Genomic DNA, 23,657 nt, shown 5'->3' with positions numbered 1-23,657 from the left:
GGGGTGGAGTAGTACTTAGAAGAGGGTCTTTGGGATTGACTAAATGAATTATAATGTTAAAGGGTGGAGTAGTACTTGGAGATTATTGAATTATACTTGGTGAATGCTATATTTTGAATTATGCTATATTTTGATTTTCTCTGTTCTTAATTTTTCACTGAATAAAATGGAGAGCACCTATGCTGGTATTTTGAACCTTGGGAAGTTGCCTTTGCTTGGCATTACAAATATACACAATAAAGCTGAATCAAGAGACATTTATTAAGCACCTACTGCATGGCAGTATGATATAGTAAAGAGAGTAGAGAGAGCCTTGGGTGTCAAGAAGGCCTGAGTTCAAATTCTGCCTTTGGCACATACTAGCTACACGACTATATTTCTCCTCAATAATATCTTTCCTTCACCCTTACCAATGTGCTACAGCCCACTCAGGCATTTTCCCTATTTGGTTGGTTATGGCTTTTGATTCTTTCAAGAGTGTGGTATACAATGCCATGTAGAATTGCCGTAAGAATAACAGTGAAAGATGAGCATGGCTGTATGCCATCACTTAAAACAACTACACATTTTCCAAATGTTATCCAGTCTGATCTTTTCCTCCTACTCATGTCTGGAAATAATGGTATTTTAAAAACTAAACAATATCCTGATTCTCCCATTTAAGTCACACAGGGTAAAAGAATGTGCTCTCAAGTTCTGTGAGGAGAATATTTCCCAGTAACTACTGCCATAATGAATGAAGCTGAATTCTCCCACTTCACAAAAACCCAGGAAAAGAACTAGAATGAGATTTTTTTTTGAACCGTGCTTCTGAGACTGTCTATACACAATAAAGTGGGGCACCGGAGTAATTACAGGGAGTGTTGAAGCAAGAAAATCTATTATAAAAGAGAAAAAAAATGGCCCAAATTATCCAAATTGGCATTTTGTGTTAACTGAAATTCACTAGATTACCACTGAGCACTCCATTTCATACAGAACTTATAGACAATCACAGTTATCTTTAAGCACACAAGTAAAATAGAAGAAAAAATAGTAAGAAAATATGCGTTTTAGGGGGTCTCTTACTATGTCTATTAGTTGCCGCAAGGCTATTCCCCTCAAAACCAACTGGAGCCAGCTTATTTCACAAAAAGAACGTAACTAAAAGAGTTGACAAGGGGAGGGAAACAGTGAGTCATGATGGCCAGAGGGGAGCTAAAACAGGCTTAGCTTTAAAAGGCTTTCTGAGTTGCAAAATTCACCAAATTATTTCATTCCCTGCTTTACTTGACCATGAAAACTGGGTCACTTAGGCAAATCCATGAGCATCGACTCTGTGCCAGGCACTGTGTTAAGTGTTGCAGACACAAAGAAGGGCAAAAGGCAGTCTAGGCTCTCAAAGAGCTCATGGTCTAATGGAGGAGACTACATGCAAACAACTTTGTACGAATAAGAAAAACATGTGATAAACTGAAGATAACCCAGAGCACAAGGACCATTCAATAACAATAGCTACATGCAAATTCAGTGCCCAGTGTAGGGCTGGATGAATGAATGAATGAATGAATGAATGAAACAGCCAAAATGAAACCTTTTTTTCTCCTTCAAAAGAATTTTTTGCTCTAATTATTTGTTCATTCCTTCAATAAGCATTTACTAAGCCTCCACCAAATGTAAGGCACTTTGCTAAGTCACCAAGGTGACAATGAAACAATATCCTTAATGAATGCTCCTTCCATTGGAGACAATGAATGCATTATGTTCCCAGGTAAGAATAAATCAAGGTAGTGAGTGATAGAGATAGAGGAGGGACCCAGATCAAATATCTTCTCTAAGTTTACTGGACTGGGGGGTGTGAGTGGAGCATGGGGAGAAGAAAATCCTTAGGGTCATGTGGTTAGAGCTCCTACATTACTTTACAAACAAGTCCCAAAGAGTTTAAGCAGCAAATCCCATGAGGATCAGAGAATTAACAAGAAATTATCCAGGTATTATAATTCCCTCAAGTTTCTGCCTCATTTTATCTTTCCTTAATTTTTTTTTTTGTTATGGATAGAGTCCAAAGAAGCTTATTAAGTTCTTACAGTCACAATTTATTTAAAAATTCCCAATCTCCATTTAGAGATAAGCAAATAAAAGCTTTTAATTATATGAAAAGTCCCTATAATAGCTACTTCTCTCCAATAATAAGTATTTTGACCTCCTTCTATACTTTTGTATTCCCCCTTGATCACAAATGCAGAAGAATGTGGGGAGAAGCAGCAATATCAAAATATCTAGAGAGTTCCTCCAATACCAGACGGGTCTGTGACTTGTGCAAATGCATTAGAAGACCATAGATTTAGAGATGGGACAGTGGTTACAAGTAATCTACTCCAAAATCCTCATCTTACAGTTGAGAAAACTAAGGCCCATGAAGTTAACGTGATTTGGCCAAGGTCATATACCTAGTAAGTGGCAGACCTGGGATTTAATCTCTTATCCTCAGACTAAATCCCACACTCTTTCCAGTGCTTCCCACTTTGTACATATCTGATTAATACCCATTTCTCCTACTTGAATATTAATAGTTACTATAAAGAACAGCAAAAAAAAGAAAAGAAAAAAAAGAAAGTTTACAACTTTCTTGAAATCAATCACTTTTCCCCAAAATCTGAACCTCTTCTTAACTTCCCTATTCCTGGCAATGATGCTGCCCATTGCCCTGGACCCACTCTTGGAATCTCAATTTTATTCTTCTCTCCCTTATGAACTATCCCAACTATTAATTCTAAATCTTTTCAATTTTCTCTCTTCCACCTCTCCTCTCCTTTCCAATCCCACTGCCGATACTCTAGCTCAGGTCCAAATTACCTTTCATCTGGACCACTGTGATAGCCTTCTAATCAGTCTGCTCCATTTCAATTCATCTGAAACACTGGTCAGATTAATCTTCATAATTCCCAGATCTGAACCCAGTTCTTCAGAGTTCAAAATCTTTAAATGAATCCCCAGGACCTGTCAATATACAAGACCTTCCACAACATGTTATAATTTATATTTCCTTATCTGATACCACTACCAAGCTTCATGTACCCTCTCTCTTTGTCAATTAATAACCAAGTCTCAAACAGGTCCCATGCTTTCAACACTTCCATCTGTCCGAAACTGTCCCCTTCCAAATTCTGCCTACTGAAATCCTCCTCTCTGTCCTTCAAGACATATCTGAGATACCGTTTTCTCCATGAAGCCAATTCTGATCCCTCCAGCATAAAAGGCTAGCTCCCTCCTCATGAGGTTCCTAACATGGCATAGTTATTTTAATAACTATAATAACATAGGTATTTTCTTTGCATTAGTTATTTCCATAAGTCATCTCCTTTCATTAATAAGCATTTATAAAGCACCTACCCATGGGCCAACCACTCTGTGCTAGAGGTCAAGCATACAATGAAAAAAAAATTAAACATTCTCTGCCTACATTCTTTCTACTAGATTATAAACTGCATCTTAGCAATGTTTTATATGTTGTAGGTGCTCAATGATTATTTATTGACCTGAACATGAGCAATTAATTTATTTTTTAAATTAATTTTAGTTTTTAAAAATAAACAGTATCCAAAAGCCTTACATGAACTGATGCAAGGTGAAATGAACAGAACCGAGAGAATGTTGTACACAGTAACAGCAACATTGTATGATAAAAAACTGTGAATGACTTGGCTTTTCTCAGGAATACAATGATCTAAGACAACCCCAAAGGACTCATGATGAAGCATACTATGTGCCTACAGAGAAAGGACTGATACTGTCTGAATACAGATTGAAGCATGCTATTTTTCACTTTCTTTCTTTTTTGAGTTTCTTATACAAAATGACTAATATGAAAATGTTTTACATGATTACATAAGTATAAACTATATCAGATTGTTTATCATCTCAGGGAGGGAGGGATAGAATTTAGAACTCAAAACTTTTTTTTAAATGTTTTATAAAATAGTTTTGACATGTAATTGGGAAAAATAAAATATTATTTTTCAAAAGACTAATTGAAAACAGAAAAAAGTATTTTATCCAAGAAAAAGGTTAATCAAAATTTCACTTTAGAATTATAAGGGGGGGTAGGAAATTCATGAAATTTAGTTTTTAAATTTTTGTGAGTTATAAGTTCTTTATCTACTAGAAGTCCTTAAGAACTAACACATAGTGTTTATGTTGGAAAAATACAATCTGACACACCAAGCAGCTGGGAATTTCTTTGCTGAAGGATTGCTTTATTCTTCATTATTCTAGCTGCTGGCCTTGTTAAGATGATTCATCTAACCCTGCAAAAAAAAAAAAAAACTACCTAAGCATTTTTTCAGTTCTTGCAAAAATAGGTTATTTCAGCTATGGGTACATAAATCTTTACTTTTTAACAATTAAATTCAAGCAGATTGCCTTGTGTGCAGTAGACACTTAATAATGCTGCCTGAATCCAATCTGCTTGTCAGATAGGAAGAATGAAGGCTACTATATACAGAGTTATTTTGATCATGTTAGGATTTTATAGACAATTCACTGTTGAAGGCCAAAATCTATCTGGCATCCTCTCTCATTTTTTTGTCTAATTCTTGTCCATGTCTTTCCATAAATTTTCCATACAGGAGGTTTTCCCCCTGTTGCCTCTAAGACATATGAATGTCTCTTCCATCTCACTACCTGACCAGTCTACTACATTATCTAGGCATATGTATAGAAAAAATTCCCTTTATTTCATTGGCAAATCCTCACTTGGAACTCACAATCATTTACTTAGCATCAATAGGAAAATAGCATTAAGGAGATGTCATTTTATAATAATACACTTCATTCCACAATTATACAATAATGTATATGTTGTTAATGATACATGTTAAGGCCAATCACTATTTCTGTCTGAGTAGCCCCTTCCCTAAAGCTTAATGGCTTATTAATTGTACACCACTGCTGTTAGTCCTTGTTAGGTAAGTTAGTATACCAAAAATTAGGCTGCTAAATCATTATTTTGTTGTTGTTGCTTTTTTTTAAATATGCTGGTACAGTCTCAAAGAGAGAATAACATATATACATACTCATTTGGGTACAGAAATTTTTCTTACCCTACAGGAAAATAGGAGGGGAAGGAGATAAGAGAAGGAAGATGAGGGCTGATAGAAGGGAAGGCAGGTTGGGGGAGGTGGTGATCAGGAGCAAAACACTTCTGAGGAGGGAGAGGCGGAAAGGAGAAAAAGAAAAGGATAAATGGGGTGGGGGGGAGGAATAGGATGGAGGGAAATAAACAGTGTTCATAACTGTGAAAAAAATTACAGCAAGTATCTCTGAGAAAGGTCTCATTTCTCAAATATATAGAGAATTGAGTCAAAATTATAAAAATACAAATCATTTCCCAATTGATAAATGGTCAAAATATGTGAACAGACACTTTTCAGATGAAGAAATCAAAGCTATCCATAGTCATATTAAAAAAAACTGTAAATCATAATTGATTAGAGAAATGCAAATTAAAACAACTCTGAGGTACCTATCACACCTATCAGACTGCCTAATGCAACAGAAGAGAAATGATAAATGTTTGAGGGGATGTGGGAAAATTGAGACATTGAGACAAGCACTGTTGGTGAAGCTGTAAACTGATCCAACCATCCTGGAGAACAATTTGGAACTATGTCCGAAAGGCTATAAACCATGTAATATCACTACTAGGTCTGTAACCCAAAGAGAGATTTTTTAAAAGAACCTATTTATGCAAAAATGTATATAGCAGTTGTTTTTGTGCTGGCAAAGAATTCAAAATTATGGGAATGGGTGAACAAGTTGTGGTATATGATTATGATAGAATACTATTGTGCAATAAGAAATGACAATTAGGCTGATTTCAGAAAAACCTGTAAAGACTTAAATGAACTGATGCAAAGTGAAGGGAGTAGAACCAGGAAAAGAGTATACACAATAACAGCAATATTGTATGATGATCAGCTGTAAATGACTTAGCTATTCTCAGCAATATAATGATTCAAGACAATTCCAAAGGACTTATGATGAAAAATGCTATCTACCTCCAGAGAAAGAACTGATGGAGACTGAATGCAAATAGAAACATATTTTTTTAAACTTCATTTTTCTTAAGGATTTTTTTGGGGGGGGTCTATGTTTTCTTTCACAATGGTACTAATATGGAAATGTTTTACATGACTACACGTGTAGTTCAAGATATCAAAATATCAAACTGTCCTTTCAATAAGGGGATAGAGAATTTGGAACTCAATTTTAAAAAATGTTAAAATTGTTTTTATATGTAATTGGGAAAAACATTAATATTTTTAAATGCTGGAACAAAGTGAAAGCAATCATTTTCTGTATGCTATCTCTCATGTAGAACAACAAAACTTAATCTTACTCAATAAATAAGCCATCATGTTCTTAAGAGAAGGTAGAGGGAGGCAGAGCCAAGATAGTGGAGTAGAAACAAGAAGGTAGAAATGTACTAGGGTTAGCTGTAATGTATAAAATTCAGGTGCATGGTATGGGTTGATGGTTTTGTGGGAAAGTGGAAGGAAGAAGTAGTGAATTTGGAGCCTGAGGATATAAGTTGAAATCCCAGCTCTGCTACTTACTAACCAGATGACCTTAGGCAAGTTATTTCACCTCCATGACTCTCAATTTCCTCATCTGAAAAATAAAGAGGTTGGAGTAGATGATTTTATGAGGAATATTCCAAATCTATATCATATATATTGCTGATGTTCAGTTACTATTGTTTTGTGATTGTATATATATATATATATATATATATATAATTAGATGGCATATGATAAAATTTATCTATAATTTATATATAGATTATTTCATACACTATATGTCTAATATAATTATATATAATTGATTTGATCTGAAAATAAAATTAGAAATATATACTGAGTGCTAAGATACTCTTCCTACCTTCAAGAAATTTAAAATACTTTCATTTCTATGTACAGCATTATGCCAGGCCCTTTGGAGACAGAAAGAAGTATAAGATATTATCTCTAATCTCCAGTAATTTTCATCTTTCTCTCAAAACCTGCTCCCCCTTTCAATTTCCCTACCTGTGTGGCAATCATCTAGTCACAAAGGAAACCTTAGTGTTATCTCCTACTGTTCATATCCAGTCAGTCAGTCAGACTACAATGCCCTCATCTGCTCCCACTGCCTTCACCATCCCTCAGCCAAGTCTCCTTAGCACTTATTACTATAGGACTCCATGTCTTTCCATCTCTAGTCTCTTCTCTCTCTAATCTATGGATTAGACTACCTTCTACACAGATTTTTGCTGTTCAGTCATTTCAGTTATGTCCGACTTTTCATGACCCCATTTAGGGCTTTCTCAGCAAAGACACTGGAGTGGTTTGCCATTTCCTTCCCTAGCTCAGTCCCCTCTTAAAATCCTGCAGTGGTTGGGGTGGTTAGGTGGCACAGTGGTAAGAGCGCTGGCCCAAGTCGGGAGGACCCGGGAATCAGTTCCAGCCTCGGATACTTAACACCCACACAAAATAACTGGTCATGTAACCTTGGGCAAGTTACTTAGCCCCAATTGCTTTAAAAAAAAATCCTGCAGTGGTTCCTAATTAAGTTCAAGGTACCATACATGCCCTTCCAACCTTATCTCCCTCTACCTCCCTCCAAATAGTCTACACTTCAGACAAAATGGACTCATTACCATCCCCCATAAAGAATTTTGTCTGTGCTTTAGCAACCCCTCACCCCTAAACTCTATCTTTTTATCTGAAGCCTAACTCCAATGACATCTCTTCCACAACTCTCCTCTGGTATCTCCAGAAGGAGATTCTGAGGCAGGCATGTATGTGTTTCAGGAACGTCAATAACCAGGGTGAGCAGTCTGGAATGAATTCACAAGTTCAAGCATCTTTAAGTCAGAATGGTATAAGTTTATTGCTACGCTTTGTATACAGCAGGCAAGAGTTCTTAGGGAACCTGCAACCTTAAAGGGGTAGAGTTAAAGCTTTTATAAAATAATCTTTAGTAAAAACTGTGCCAATTATGCTAAGTAGGTGAGTAAGGGTAGGATTAGGAAGAAGTTAAGGAGTGGTTAGTGCTTAAAGGAACATGCACATTAAATATCTACTACGCAGGTGTTTTGCCCATAATTCACTGGGAAATAGCCCAAGGAGCAGCTGCATGGAGCTGTGGTTTTAGGTTTGAAACATCACTAAGTCACCTAGCCATCAGGGCTGACCAAGCAGCCACCCATCAATGTCGTGTTTGACAAGATGGATGATGGGAGTATACATATGTCCCAAGCTAACAAGGGATCCAGGATGTGCATAATGGGCTAAGGAGTTACTTATAGGTAGTTCTAATGAAGGAGTCATAGGCGAAACTGACCACTGTAACAGGAAGAGAGATAAGTATTTTGTTAGGGCATGCTGCCCTTGAGCTAGGGAGAAACTGCCTGATACAGTGTTTTGAGGCTAGGGAGAAATGTGGTTTTGCAAACTGATGTGATTTTACAAACTGTGGTTCAAGCACAGGCACTCAAGCACCCCATCAATTCTTTTTCTCCCCTTGGGTCTCACAACAGTACTTTGTACCTCTCTCAGGTACTTAGGTCTTTGCTTTTAAGTTATTGGTCTATATGTCCTGACTCCCTGTTAAACTGGAATCTTCATCAGGGTAAGGACTAATTCTTATTAGTCCTTTAGTCCTTGGTCTTTATTAGTCCATTAAAACTGTGCTTTATATATTACAGACATAGTTGTTTTTGTTTTGTTTTGTTTTGTTTTTGTATTACTGCCATGAAAGTACTTCTAATCTTTTGGGGAAGAGATAATTTTTCAATTTACTTCAATTCAATGACTGTTTACTAGGGACTGAAAGAAACTAATGTACATCCTCCTACATAAGGTCCAACTTCCTCTCATTATTCATCAGCATGTTCCTCATGTTGAAATGTCTTTTTGTGACTTTGTATATACTGAGGATTTACTTATTCCTGAACATGTACTCTCATATAGCCAATAGAATGTAAACCCCTGGAGGGCAGGAACTTTTTTGATTTTTGGCTTTGAGCCACCAGTGCCTAGCATAAGGCTTTTCACCTAGGAGGACATTTCTAAGTGTTTGCTAAATTGGTCTGAACTGAATTAGGAAAAGGGCAGAAGACTGGCATCCAAAGGATCCCTAATCAACATTTCCTTTTAGGTCCATGGTGAAGTACCCTGTAGCAAGAATGGACTTATATTTATTGCAATATAACCAAAAGCATGAAAAATAGAACTCATCCTTCCATCCAAAACCACTCTTCTTGCAAACTTTCCTGTTTCAGTCAAGGACATCATTATCCTTCCAAGCACCTGGGTTTACAAGTTTAGGATTATCTTTACCTCCCCATGCAATCTCACCCCATATATCTACCTAATCACCCACCAAATCTTACTGATTCTTACTAATGCAACACCTCCCATATCTGTCCCCTCCTCTCCACTCACAGGGTCATCACTAGAGTTCAAGTATTGATCCTCCTGCTTCCACACTTCTGCCAAAGCACCAAATCACATTTCTATTTCATACTCCACGATCCTGCCAAATTAGTCTTCTTGCTATTCAATACACATTCGATCTCTCATCTCTTGAGTTTTTGCTGTCTCCTATCCCTGGTATCAGACCTAAGTTCAAATTCAGCCTCAGATACCTACTAGTATGACCCTGAGCAAGCCATTTAACCTCTGTTTGCCTTTATCCATTGGAGAAGTAAATGGTAAACCACTCCAGTATCTTTGCCAAGAAAACCCTACAGATAATATAGTCAACAGGGTCACAAAGAGTTGGACACAACTGAACAATAACAATCCCTGGAATGCACTCTCCCATCATCACCATCTCTCAGAATCCCTTTAAAATTCAGCTCAATATACCTACCACTTGGCTAAGTGGTGAATGAATAGAGCACGGGTCCTGGAGTCAGAAGGACATAAGTTCAAATGCAGCCTCAGACACTTGACACACTGACTAGCTGTGTGACCTTAGGCAAGTCACTTAACCACAAATGCCCTGCCTTTCCCCCTCCAAAAAAAAAAAAAAAGACAAAATACCTACCACCTCTCACATGAAGTCATTACTGATCCTACAAGCTGCTGGGATCTCTCTCCAAAAAAAACTTATCTTTAATTTCCTTTGTATATACATGTTGTTTCTTCAGATAGACTGTAAGGGGCAGGGTGGGAGTGGAGGGAAATAATAAGTATTTGTATAGTGCCTACCATGTGCTATGTACTTTTTATAAATATTATCTCATTATATCCTCATAACAACCCTTCAAAGTAGGCTCTATTATTATCCCCATTTTATAGTTGAAGAAACTGAAGCGAATGGTTAAGTAACTTGCCTGACCTGAACTCAGGTCTTTCTGACTCCAAACCCAGTGTTCTATCTGCCATGCCACTAGCTGCCTTCAGGTAAGCTCCCAGAAGGCAGGGAGGACTTTATTTTTGTCAGCCTCCCCAATGTCTGGCACATACTAAGCAATGAATAAATATTTGTTGATTAAAAAGTAGTTGTAAACTTTTGTTAGGGCTTGCTCCTCAGGGTCTGGGGGTGTCAGTCACCCACTCAAACTACAAATATTTACTAAGTGCATACCATTCCCACGGTGTGAAATAAAAAGTTGCTTCCATTGCAACTACCTATCACAATCAAACAACCATTTAATATACGTAATGCTTTCCCTTTCTTCTCCCTCTCCTCCTGAAATCATATAAAACTATGGGCTTAATCATCCATGGAAATCTTCCCAGAATGAGATTATTTATAAACGGTTGCTGAGAAACTTTATCTCCCAAGAAGCTACCAAATCTAAATGTAAACTACTGTAAAATGAACTGTAATCCTGGAAACTGTAACATGTGAATATCAAACACAAATGGAAAGATGATAATGGTTTACATAGTCAAGAAAAGGGGGTGTGTGGGGAACTGGAGAGCTAGAGTTTTTGTCAGTGTTTCTACAAATCTGTTGTGGAGTGGGGGAACTCTGATTTCTAATGACTATACCAGTAGTCCTGAGGGGAAAATCCTTAAAATGGAGAAGATACTATTCTATGATACATTGTGAATAACCTTGTAGTATGTCTAAATTACTTTTTTCTGATTCTATGATCATAAAGCAAATTTCTGATTTGTTTCACTGTTTGGATCTACCCTCCAAGAAGGGGGTAACATTTATAAATGATGGGCATTAATATCTTATCTTAAAAAGTCATTCTGGTTAACATGAATCCATTTCCTAGAATTTTATCGTGATCCTTATTAAGTTCATAAAATGAAGGTTCTGTATCTGAAAATCTGAGGACATGAGACTGGGGATTGGATTGGAACCCTTGGATTCAGTTTAAAATAGCTTGTTGACATCTACTATCTTCATTTAAAACACTGATGCCTAGAATTCAGGACTGGTTCTTTATGAAAGTCAATTGCAGTATCTTCACAGTCTTTATCTCACCTTATATACTCCCAGTACAGTAGATACAGTTCCATGCCTTAAGTCAGGAAGACTCATCTACCTGAGTTCAAATCTGGCCTCAGCCACTTTCTAGCTGTGTAACCCTGGGCATGTCACTTAACCCTGTTTAACTTAGTCTCCTCATTTGTAAAATGAGCTGGAGAAGGAAATGGCAAGCCAATCCAGTATTTCTGCCAAGAAAACCCCAAATGGGGGCAGCCAGGTAGCACAGCGAGTAAGAGCACGGGCTCCAGTGTCAGGATGACCTGGAGATCGAGTCCCCGGCTCCGATACTCAGCACCACACCCAGAAATAACTGGCCGTGTACCCTTGAGCAAGTTACTTAACCCTGATTGCTTAAAAGAAAGAAAGAAAGAAAACCCTAAATGGGGTTATAGAAAGTCAGACATAACTGAAAAACAGCAACAATAAAAGCAGGGTTGAACTAGATGAACGTTATGGTGCCTTCTGCTCTGAAATGCTAAAACTTTTCAACCTTGTTTAATTCAACAACATTGTTTTAAGTGTTTATTACTTGCAATGTATTACATTGTATTACAGGATGTGTTGATCATTCAACCACAGCTAAACCAGACTGATCTCAAGGAGCTTAAATCTAAATCCAAGAGAAAGATGGAAGATGAATGTGCTGAGTGTATGCAATGTATAACTCTTTACCAATAATGATTACATCATCATGGATGTGCATGATGACTAGAAAAAAAGGTGGGCTGGTCATGCTGTGAGAAAGAAACAAGACAAAAACAAATATCCAAAACCATAAAGAAGCAAAAGACTTCCCAATTTTGGCCAATGATTCACTTATTTTAGAGTGGTACTTCTGGATCTAAATATGGCACAAAGTGGGAGAAGCAATGTCAATAGTCTGTCATAACTTAAAAGTTCACTAAGACTTTTAGGACACCCTATGTAGGAAATGAGATTAAGATGTAAAGCATTTTGTAAACCTTAAAGGATTATAGAAATGTTAGTTATCATTATTATACTAGTATGTGGTCTAGAAACTTGAAAAGGGTTCTCAAACACCATTTCCTTAATTACTTGTTCCCCTTCCAATGGACCTTTCTCTTCTGGAGCTTCTGTGACCCTTACTTTATCATTTCTAGGAATAATTTCTGGGATCCTTTTGGTAGTATCATATGTATCAATCAACATTTATTAAGTGCTACTACGTGTTGGGCACTGTCCTAAAAGCTGGGGATACAAAAGAAGCAAAAAACAAAAACAGCCCCAATCCTCAAGAAGCTTACAATGTAACAGGCAGCTGTCCTCTTTTACAAGTCACCTTCTGGATACAATGTTCAGAATATAGGATCCTTCCCTATTATTCTTGTGGGCTAACATAAGTCAACCTCAGTATCATTGATCAAGGAGTCCCTAGATCTCCTAACAGCCCCTTTCCTAATGGCAGTGGATTACTCACACCATTTGTTCTTTGGAACCAAAGAAGTTGCTTCCACCTGTTAGAGTCTAGCTACACCTTTTTGGTGGGAAGTTTTTTGCCCTTTTCATAGCAGCTCCTCCTTTTCATTTTTTGGATCACAGCTTTCAAATCTTCCCATCTCCTGATGCAAGTTAGGATTCACCTCTGCCTCTCCAGAGTCTCTCCTCTTTGAAGCACTTTAATCCTTCCCTTTCCTCTAATCTTTCAAAGAATTCTTTTTTCTCCCTGGCATCCTGAAGTATAGAGGGGTACTTTCCCAGCTTTTTCATTTTCTCCTCTAGTTCAAGGAAAACTTGCACCTTATATATATACAGCTATTACTTTTTCACTGGAAAACAAAACAACATTGCAATCTCTTCAAGTCATTGCAAAATTGCCTTCCACACCTGCTAGAATAGGAACATAAGCTTCCCACCCATTGTCATTCTTGTTGGCTGGTCTTATGACTGTCTGGAAAATTGCTATGGCCCACTGTCCCTTTGCAATGCATCCCTATTGAGGAGAGAGAGGGCTCAGTTAAATGAGGCTTCACAATAGGCTTGCTGGGCTGTCTCTGAATATTACTGATGCATAGTGTCTTGCACAGGAGTGTGGGTTTAAGTTTTTAATACAAACAGAATCTGTTCTCAATTGTACCATTCCTGAGGTTCTCCAGCAGAAATCCAATTATCAGTCACTTGGCATCTATTCCTATTTTTCTTTTGCCCGTCAAACTTCATTCTGTGCCATATTCAGATATATAATAAACTAAAATAATTGAACTGGGGAACAAATTAGGAAGTCTATTGTTTCTTGATGGGCTTGGACTTTTGTTCTTGCTTTGTTTGGGGTTTCTGGTTTTATATTTCTATAATGTAATTTGTTCACACCTCAGTTTGAAATTAAAAAAATACTAAACTCCAGTTGACAGTTGATTTAAAAAAAAAAAACCTCAACTGCCTCAGAGAAAAGAAATACCCTGAGGGACCAAGGTAAAACTGACAAACTTCACTATTAAGGTTAAAAAAAAACAACCTCAATGTAGAAAGTGAGAAAAGTCTCCATTCAGGCTGAATTAGGAAAAAAAAAAAAGACTGGGAAAGAAAAGGACATTAACCTTTCTCCTCTTTCCCACACAAGAAAAAGGTCTCAGCAAGGTTTCTCCTATCCTAGGAGGACAAAACCCAGATTTAAATGAGAATTAAATTAAAAGTTCTTCCTTCCTCTCTCTCCATTCAAAGGAAAGGATTTCATTCAACTAAGGAAAAACATGTCCCCCTAAAGAATACAAGGTATAGGAAAAGGTCTACAAACTGATTTGAGACTTCACTGATCTCAACTCCAGAGGCCTCATCAACAAAAATAAACATTTAAAAAGAAGTAAAAAGGACTTTTGTGATGTCAGAGAAGAACAAGGCACAAACAAATCTAGAAGAGAATAACTCAAAAATAAAACCAAAAACCTTAAAATTAAAACCACAAAGAAAAATAACAGTTTAGCCACAAGAATAATTAGAATTCTTTGAAGAAATGATAGAAGCATTAAAAAAAAGATACAAAAGAAATGAGAGCTACCGAGGATAGAGTGGAGAAAATGATCAACAGTTTAACAGGAAAGGAACAAAAACTTACCAAGTAACAAATTTCCTAAAAATAAGACTGGACCAAATGGAATTAATGGTTCCAGGATGCAACAAGAATTCTTAAAGCAAAGGCAGAAGAATGAGAAAATTTTTTTTAAAACTAAGCTGGAAAACAGATCAAGGAGAGATGAGAATCACAGGATTACCTAAGCCATGAGGGAAAAAAAAAAGCTGGCTATCATATTAAGGAAAATTGCCCAGACATCACAGAAGAAGGAAAGGTGAAACTAGAAAGAACCTACCAAACACCTTCTATAAGAAATCCCAAAATAAAAACTCCCAGGAATGTCACTGTCAAAATCTAGAACTTACATTTTAAAAAATACTATAAGCATCCAGAAAGAAAGAAATCAAATATCAAGGAACACCAATCAGGATCATATAAGATTTACCAGCTATCATTTTGAAGGAGCAGAGAGCAGATAATGAGATATTCCAAAAGGCAAAAGCTAAAACAAAAAATAACCTACTCAAAAACAGAGAGTAATCCTAGGAGAAAAATGGACCTTCAGTGAAACAGAAGATTTTCAAATGATCCTGATAGAAAAAAAGACAAACTTCACAATGTAAATATGGAAGTGAAGAAAAAAAATGAAAATTCAACTATACATGAACAATGTGAAGAGATTTTACAAGTATGAATTGTAAAAGGGTTAATGTCACAAGTCATTATAGAGACAGACAATTGAGAAAGAAGACCTATAGTTTTGTTATGTTTTGAAGATATAAGAAAAAAGAAAAGGCCCTGGCAAGGGAGGATATAGTAAAAGAAAATGGGAAATTTTGTTAATACACATAAATGGGTTGTGCAAGTACAACTATAATGCATACAAGGAAGGAATATCAACAGTTTGGTGAGAAATATAGTAAATTCAACAGAGATACTGATAAGAATAGGAAGCAGGGAAAGAAAGATGTAAGAAAGAGGGTAGGTTCAGAAAAGGATTAGTCATAAGTAAAATAAACTTTAAACCTGGAGAGGGAATAGTGAAGAGAAAGTTAAAAGGGGAAAAAAAAGAAGAGAATGTATGAAGTAAAATATGTGTGTATGATAATAAGAGAATGGAGAGACATAAACAATTAACTATCATAACTGTGAATTTGATTAATTCACCCATAAAACAGAAGAGGTTAGCAGAATGCATTAAAAAGCAAAATTCAACAATATGTTCTTTGTATGAAACATACTTGCAACATAAAGACTTACACAAGGTTAAAATAAGGGGTTGGAGCAAAATCTATTATGCCTCAGCTAAACACAAAAAAAGCAGAGGTAGTAATGATAATTTCAGACAAAACAATGACAAAAATAGACTTAATTAAAAGAGATAAAAAGGAAAACTAAATTTTGCTGAAAGTCTAACAATGAAGTTATTTCAACACTTAACTTATACATATCCTGTAATACAGCTTCTAAATATTTAAAAGAAAAACTAAATTACAAGGGGAATAGACAAACTATAGTCATGTTGAGACTTAATTTATCCCATTAACCCTACATAAATCCACACACAAACACACACACTAAACAAGAGAGAAGTTAAGGACCTGAATAGAATTTTAGAAAAACTAGATATGATAAAGCACTGGTGGTTGTTTAATGGAAATAGAAAGGAGTGTACATATTTCTCAACTGTACATGTTTTTACAATTTCAGTCAGGTCTAAGGACATAAACTCTCACAAACAAATACAGAAAGCAGAAAATTATATTAAAGTTGGCTACTAAAAAGATCAAAAAGCAACTGGAGATTAAATAATTTAACCTAAAGAATTGTTGGTTAGGGCAGCTAGGTGGCACAGTGCAGAAATTGCCGGCCCTGGAGTCAGGAGAACCCAAGTTCAGTTCCAGCCTCAGACACTTAACACCCACACACAAAAAAAAAGTAGCCTTGCAACCTTGGGCAAGTTACTTAACCCCAATCGCCCTCCAAAAGGCAAAAAAAAAAAAGAATTGTTGGTTAAAAGAACAAATCTTAGAAATGATAATTTCATTAAAGATAATAACTACAATGAGATAATATACCAAAATTTGGGGGATACAACCAAAGCAATCCTTATGGGAAAATGAATATCCCTAAACACTTTCATTAACAAAACAGAGGAAGATCAGATTGATTATTTGAGAATGTAAATAAAAACACTAGAAAAACACCAAATTAAAAACACAATTAAACATCAAGATAGAAATCCTTAAAATCAAAGAAGAAATTAACAAACAAAATTTAAAAAGAAAAAAACATCAAGAATTAAAGTAAGAGTTAAGGATTTTTTAGGTGAAAAATAGAAGAGATAAACCATTAGTTTTTTGGTAACAATTCAGAGGGAAAGCAAATTACCAGTATCAAAAAAGAAAAAGGAGTTTACAAATTAATAAGAAATAAGGCATATTCAATATAATTCAAAAATAATTCAAAATACTCAAACTATTTTGCCCAATTATATGCTAACCAAAAAACCCTACATGAAGTAAATGATTTTAAAAATATATAAAATACCCAAATTAAAATAACAAGAAAGAAAGAAGTTAAACAATCTGATTCCAGAAGAAGAAATTGAAGAAACCATAAAGGAACTTCCAAACAAAAAGTTACAACACCAAATGGATTCACAAATTAATTCTATTGAATATTAAAAAAACAATTAATTGTGATATTATATAAATTTTTAAATCACATGCAAAAAAAAATAATCCTAACAAATTCCCACTAGGATACAAATATGATCTTGACACATAAACCAGGGAGAATCAAAACAGAAAAAGAAAATTATATCTCTACTGGACATAGGTGAAAATATTTTATATATAAATATTAGCTAAGAAGCTAAAACAACATATAACAAGGATTATACTCTATGACTAGATCAGAATTACATGAGGAAGTCAAGGTTAGATTTAATATTAGGAAAACTATAAACTCAATAAACCATATTAATCACAAAATGAAAAAAGATCACATTTTCAATACATGCATAAAGTGCTTCTGAGAAAATACAACACCCACTTCTGTTCAACATGATTAGAAAACAGGAATAAATAGATCTTTCCTTAAAATAATAAATAGTATATATTTCAAACTAAGAGCTACCATTGTTTGTAATGGAGATAAACAAGAATCCTTTCCAATCATCTCAATGGTGAAACAAGGAAGTCCACTGTCACCTCCTCCATCTGACATAATACTAGAAATTCTGGCTATAGCAATAAGAAAAAGAAATTGAGGTATGATGATAGGTCAAGAAGAAACAAAATTGTTCCTTTTTGCAGATGACAAGATGGTATACTTAAAGAATCCTAAAAAGTCAACTAAAAAATTAATTGGAACAATAAATAATGTTAGTTGACTTGATCAATCTACACAAATCATCAACATTTCAATATAATACCAGAAAAACCTCCTTAGTCAGAAATAGAAAGAGAAATTCCATTTCAAATTAATATAGAATATATAAAATGCTTGAGAGCCTACTATCCAAGATGCACTAAAGAACTATATAAATACATTTATAAGCAACTATTTACAGAAATGCAGACCCAAATAATTAGAAATATATTAACTTCTCATGCATAGTCAATAACAAAAATAACAATACTACCTGAATTAATTTTACTTATTCAATACCATATCAATTAAACTACCACAGAATTACATTAAAGATCTAGAAAAAATAATACTGAAGTTGATATGGAGGAGAAAAGATCAAGAATATCAAAAGTGATAATAAAAAGAAATAGGAACAAAGTGGTTCTTACAGTGCCAGACTGTACAGTGTCAAACTATACTAAAAATCAGTATTTTTTTAAATTTGTTTAAAAAATAAAGAGATCTATCAGAACAGATTAGTTATATACACAACATAAATAAGCAGATGTATCTTAGATGTTCAATAAATACAAAGACTTTAGCTACTGGGATAAGGACTCATCTGACAAAGTGTGGTGGGAAAATTGGACAGCATTATGGAAGAAATTTGATTTACAACAATGCTTCATACCACATAGCTCCAAACAGGTACCTGACCGAGATATAAAAGGCCATAACAAAGTAAAGTTAGAGAAATATGTAAAAAAAAATTACCCATCTGATCTGTGGATAGGGAAAAATGCTTTGAAAGCAAACAAGGAAAAGAAAATCACAGAAGATAAAATGGAAAATTTAGATTGCATAAAATTGAAGTTCTACACAAACAAATCTAATAAAGCTAAGATTAAAAGGGAAATGATTAACTGGGGGAAAACTGTACAGCAATTTTCTCTGATAAAGGTATCAGTTCTAAGATAGATAAACAGATAATGTGTGTATGTATATGCTTCTATATATACACACACATACACATGGAACTGAATATGTATCTAGAAAACTATTCAGATTTATAAGAAAAAGAGTCATTCCCCAATAGATAAATTATCTATGGAGATGAACAGTCAGTTGTCATAAAAAAACAACAACCCAGGCTATTAATGCTCCAAATCACTACTACTTAGAGATATACAAATTAAAACAATTCTGAGATTCTACCTCATGACGATCAGTGTGGCACAGATGACAAAAAAGAAAAATGCTAAATTTTGGAAAGAGCCTATGGGAAAATAGGTACTTTGATGTACTGTTAGTGCATCTGTGAATGAGCATAACCATTCTGGAAAGCAATGTAGAATTATATTCAAAAAGTTACTCAATGGTGCATACTCTTTGACCCAGTTAATATCACTGCCAAGCCTATAGCCCAAAAAAAATCAAAGAGAGAAAAAAGGTTTTTTATGTACAAAAAAAATATGTATAACAGTTCTTTTTGTGGCAGCAAAAAACACCTAGGGGAAAGGGAAAGAAACTAAGGGGATGACCACCAATTGAGGACTGGCTAAATAAATTGAAACAAAGAAATAGATGATTTCAGAAACATGGAAAGACTTGTATGAACTGATACAGGGTGAAGGAAGCACCACCAGGAGAACAATTCATACTATATCTCAAAAATGAACAATTTTGAGGACTTTTACAAATTGATGAAGAATGAAATGAGCAGAACCAGAACGATTTGTATGACAACAACACTTTAAAAGAAACTTCGAAAGCTGTAAGAACTATGATCAATAGAGTGCCAGTCCATGATTCTAGAGGGCTGATAATAGAACATTTATCCACAACAGAGAGATGGTAGATTTAGGGTCCTTAATGAGACAGACAGATAGATAGATAGACACAGAGAGATATAGACACACATACATATATATGTATATGTGTGTATATATATACATATATATGAAACCATTGAGAGAATTTGTTTTGCTTGATTGAATATTTGTTACTAAAATTTTTTTTTTCCTTTTTCTTAAAAGTGCACAATGGAAAGGAGAATAACTAGATTTGTTCATTTTTTTTAAATAGAGAAATGGGGGGTAGGGAGGAAGGTGTGCCACATGTGTGTTTCATGCACTTTCAGATGAGGCCACTGCACTACTAATTTTACTTAGCTCTTTAATTTTGTTATAAGACCTCTCACAAAATAGAGTTGTAAATGTTTGTAATATAAAAACAAAACAAATTAATAAAAAAATGTAACCCCAACAACAATATTGAACATGGAAAGTTGGAACTGAAAGGTACCTTAGAGTATGGTACGTCAGAGCTAGGAGAACTTGGAAAACAGCAGAATGCCAGAATTTAAAGGGGCTTCAGAATGTAGAATGTCAGAGATTAAGAGAAGAGACTTTAGAAAGTTAGAAAAAAAAGTTATAGTTGCAACAGATCTTCTGATATATAGAGTGTTAGGGTTGGAAGACATCTGAGAACATAAAATTTTAGTCATAAGGGAACTTATGATGGTGATGATGATGATGATGGTGATGATGATGATGATGATGGCTAGAATTTATTAAAATTTGCAAAGCACTTTACAAATATCTCATTTTATGCCCACAAAAACTCTCAGAGGAAGGTGCCATTGCCCCCATTTTAGAGATGAGAAAGCTGAGATACACAAAGGTTAAGTGCCTGGTCGGGAGTCTTTAATTGCACAGCAATTAAAGTGTCAGGATTTGAAGGGGATTTAGAATAATAAGTACTGGAATAGAGGATGTAAATGTTAGGAATAGAAAGGACTTTGGAAATTACCTTATCTACCCTCTTATTAAAAACAACGATCTAAAAGAAAAAAGAAATTTGATTTCCACATCTTTTCTCTGGCTCTGAATTCAAGTGTAAACTTAAGGGCACAAATGACAAGTCTGGTCTCTTCTACCTTTCTGTGAGGTCTGTCATAGCTTTGATATTTAGAAATGGAAGAGACCACAGTAAATGAAAGACTTGGGCACCAAAAAAAGGACACATAAAGTTGTTACCTCTAACCTAGTTCCCAACTTCATCCAAGTCATAATAAACACCACTACGTTCCTAACTTATAAAATCTTATGGATGATCTCTTAATCAGGTGAGCCCGTTATCACTACATTGTCACTATGCAAAAGTCCAAAGGGTCTTGGGAAGAAGGCTACTCCAAATTTGCTAGTCAATCTCTACTTCATAATAATAAGGTTATTTAAAAATAAAAAGTATAATTTACTTAAGCACAAGATAAAATATCTAGTTGCTAAAAATAATTATGAAGATTTTCAGGGATGCATTAAGATATGTCCAAAATATGTCACTGCCCTACTGACCTCCTCAGCCAGAGGCCTCTCTTGATATGGTTCATCATAGTGTGGAGTGGCCATCTCTAGTCACCTTGATCTATATCTGGCCACTGGACCCAGATGGTTCTGGAGGAGAAAGTGAGGCTGGTGACTGTGTACAGCCCTCCCTCACTTAAATCCAATTCACTTGCAAATGAAGACATCTCCTCCCTGATGTCAAGATCCTCTTCTAGAAGTCAAACAACAGCCTGCAAGGAGTAGCTGCCCCACTGGGGTCCCAACTGGCTAGTTCCAGTTGGGCAATGAAGCTCCTTTCTTTCTTCCTTCCTTCCTTCTTTCTCTCCCTTCCTTCCTTCCTTCTTCCCTCCCTTCCTTTGTTTCTTCTTTCCTTCCTTCCTTCCTTCCTTCTTTCTCTCCCTTCCTTCCTTCCTTCTTCCCTCCCTCCCTCCCTTCCTTCCTTCCTTCCTTCTCTCCCTTCCTTCCTTCCTTCCTTCCTTCCTTACTGCCCACTAGATTTCTTTTTTATGGACCATGCCTTAAGTATAATCACTCTGGCTCTCACTGACTGCCCAATAATAAGTCCCAGCTCAAGCTTCACTTGGTCATTATTTGGATTCTGATGGATCAGAGTGAGTGCAAATAACAATTGTTTCTATTTTGACCAGAAATCCCCAAGGTCTGCACCTCCCAGATTGATTTTTATTGTTGAGGAGGTAAAAAAGGCCATTCTTTGTCTCATTTTTACCTAGCTTTAATCACTGAATGGGGCTTTGCCTCAAGACAAACTGAGACCTGGGAAAAACCTTAGCTTAAAAAGGCCAAGGCCTCCCACAGCAACCAGGGCCATCTCTAGTTGTCCTGATCCATATCTTGCCACTGGACCCAGATGGCTCTGGAGGACAAAGTGAGGCTGGTGACTTTGCACAGCCCTCCCTTGCTTAAATCCAATTCACTTACAAGTCATGACATCTCCTTCCTGATGTCATGGTCCTCTTCAAGAAGGACATATAACAACATTCCAAATTAGTCATTCTCTGCTTCATAGAAATGACAATTTTCATTTATATAGTCATTTCTGTAGTACCTTAAGGTCTCCAAACACTCCTCATTTGTGAGGTATGTTCTAAAATATTCCAATTTTATAGGTGAAAAAATCAAGGTCACACAGCTCTCACCTTGTAAGATCCCTACATCCTTTTTCCATTGGTAAGTTTCTCTTAGAACCTACATTTTAAGGAAGTGTTCAGGTCAGGACTTTAATATCATACCCAAGGCAGTTTCTTTTTCAGATCCCTTTACATGATAGCTTCTTCCATTACAATGCCTTCTTTTATTTTTATTGTACTCATATCCTCAGCATTAAACACAGTGCTATGTACATAGGAAACACTTAATGAATACTTACTGACTTCACTGGACCACTGACCTACAGCCTATCAATCTTTCTACTAAACCAAGCTGTTTAAATAATTTTCCCTTGACTAAATGTGCCTACTTGCTAGCTTACCTCTATATCCCCAGCATTCAGGAGACATCATTTTACTATCCACCTAGGCTATGGATATCTTTATTTTCTCAATCTGTCCCCAACCACATTCCCTTATCCAGGTGTCATAAAACCTTTCTTCTTTGTTAATTTTTCTCCCTCTCTCCATAAATCCATTTTAAGCAAGGGAAAAAACACCTCAAAACCAGAAAGCATTTGACAAAATGCCATATTGTCTATATGTACAATTACTGTATATCTGTTTAAATGTTCAGTCCTTTGGATCATATTCTGCAGCATGTCTGGTCCAATCAAATGTTCACCTTGCATTGTGAACTATGAGCTCAGAAAAACAATAGTTTGTAGACTCAAGGAATAGAAATATCAGATTCCAGCATTGGTTCTCAAAGTGTGGTCCAAGGGACACCCTACTCGACCCTTTCAGAGGGCCTGTGGGGTCAGGACTATTTTCATTTCTATAGCATTTTAAGGTTCAAAAAGCATTTTACCTCATTTTTGATCCTCACCCTGTCCCTCTGAGTTATCATTATTTTTTTTTATTATCCTCATTTTACAGATGAGGAAACTAAAACTGACATAAGTTAAGTGATTTGCCCAGGGTTGCTAGTAGGTATCTGAGTCAGGAACTGAGCTCAGGTACTCCAAACTCCAGGCCCAGTGCTATCTACTACCCCACCTAGCTATCTCTAATAATGCTAAAATGCATTCATTTAAGCATAGTAACTATACACATATGTAATCCACAAAAAAAAAAAGCTTTTTGGAGAGATTGCCAATTTTTAAGAGTGTGACAGGCTCCTTGAAAACCACTGATACACTACCTTTATTTTACAACCCCTATAGGTCTAGCAGAATTCTATGCACACAGTAGGCTGTTTAAAAAAAATAAGACAACCCTTAATTTACTCTAATTGAATTAAGTCAAATCAAATTGAACACATAATTTTTCCTTTTA

General features: G+C 35.7%; 1 protein-coding gene across 25 annotated transcripts in view; it reads right to left on the bottom strand.

The window, feature by feature from the left end:
* IRF2 (interferon regulatory factor 2) overlaps positions 1–23,657 on the bottom strand; it is a 141,740-nt gene that overhangs the window by 111,890 nt on the left and 6,193 nt on the right. For 4 of the 25 annotated variants that reach the window (XM_069096154.1, XM_069096211.1, XM_069096246.1 and 1 more), the window contains exons 2-3: positions 6,601–6,651; positions 4,201–4,286 (exon numbers count right to left, since the gene is read on the bottom strand). The exons of 10 other annotated variants lie outside the window; for them this stretch is intronic. Coding sequence is in view for 3 of the 15 variants with exons in the window: in XM_069096305.1 (XP_068952406.1) it covers positions 4,201–4,246 (46 nt within the window). In the remaining 12 variants the exon portion in view is untranslated. Of the gene's footprint in view, positions 1–2,835; positions 2,980–4,200; positions 4,287–6,596; positions 6,652–23,657 lie in introns of those variants that run through there. 11 more of the 25 variants (XM_069096165.1, XM_069096347.1, XM_069096227.1 and 8 more) reach the window with 5 other exon arrangements.

The sequence above is a fragment of the Petaurus breviceps genome, unplaced genomic scaffold (assembly GCF_028583685.1).
Source record: "Petaurus breviceps papuanus isolate PSGF00001 unplaced genomic scaffold, PetGlider_PUasm1.0 126, whole genome shotgun sequence".
In the NCBI taxonomy this organism is placed as follows: domain Eukaryota; kingdom Metazoa; phylum Chordata; class Mammalia; order Diprotodontia; family Petauridae; genus Petaurus; species Petaurus breviceps.
Note: the sequence above shows the minus strand (reverse complement) of the source record. Positions and strands in the feature narration are given on the sequence as shown.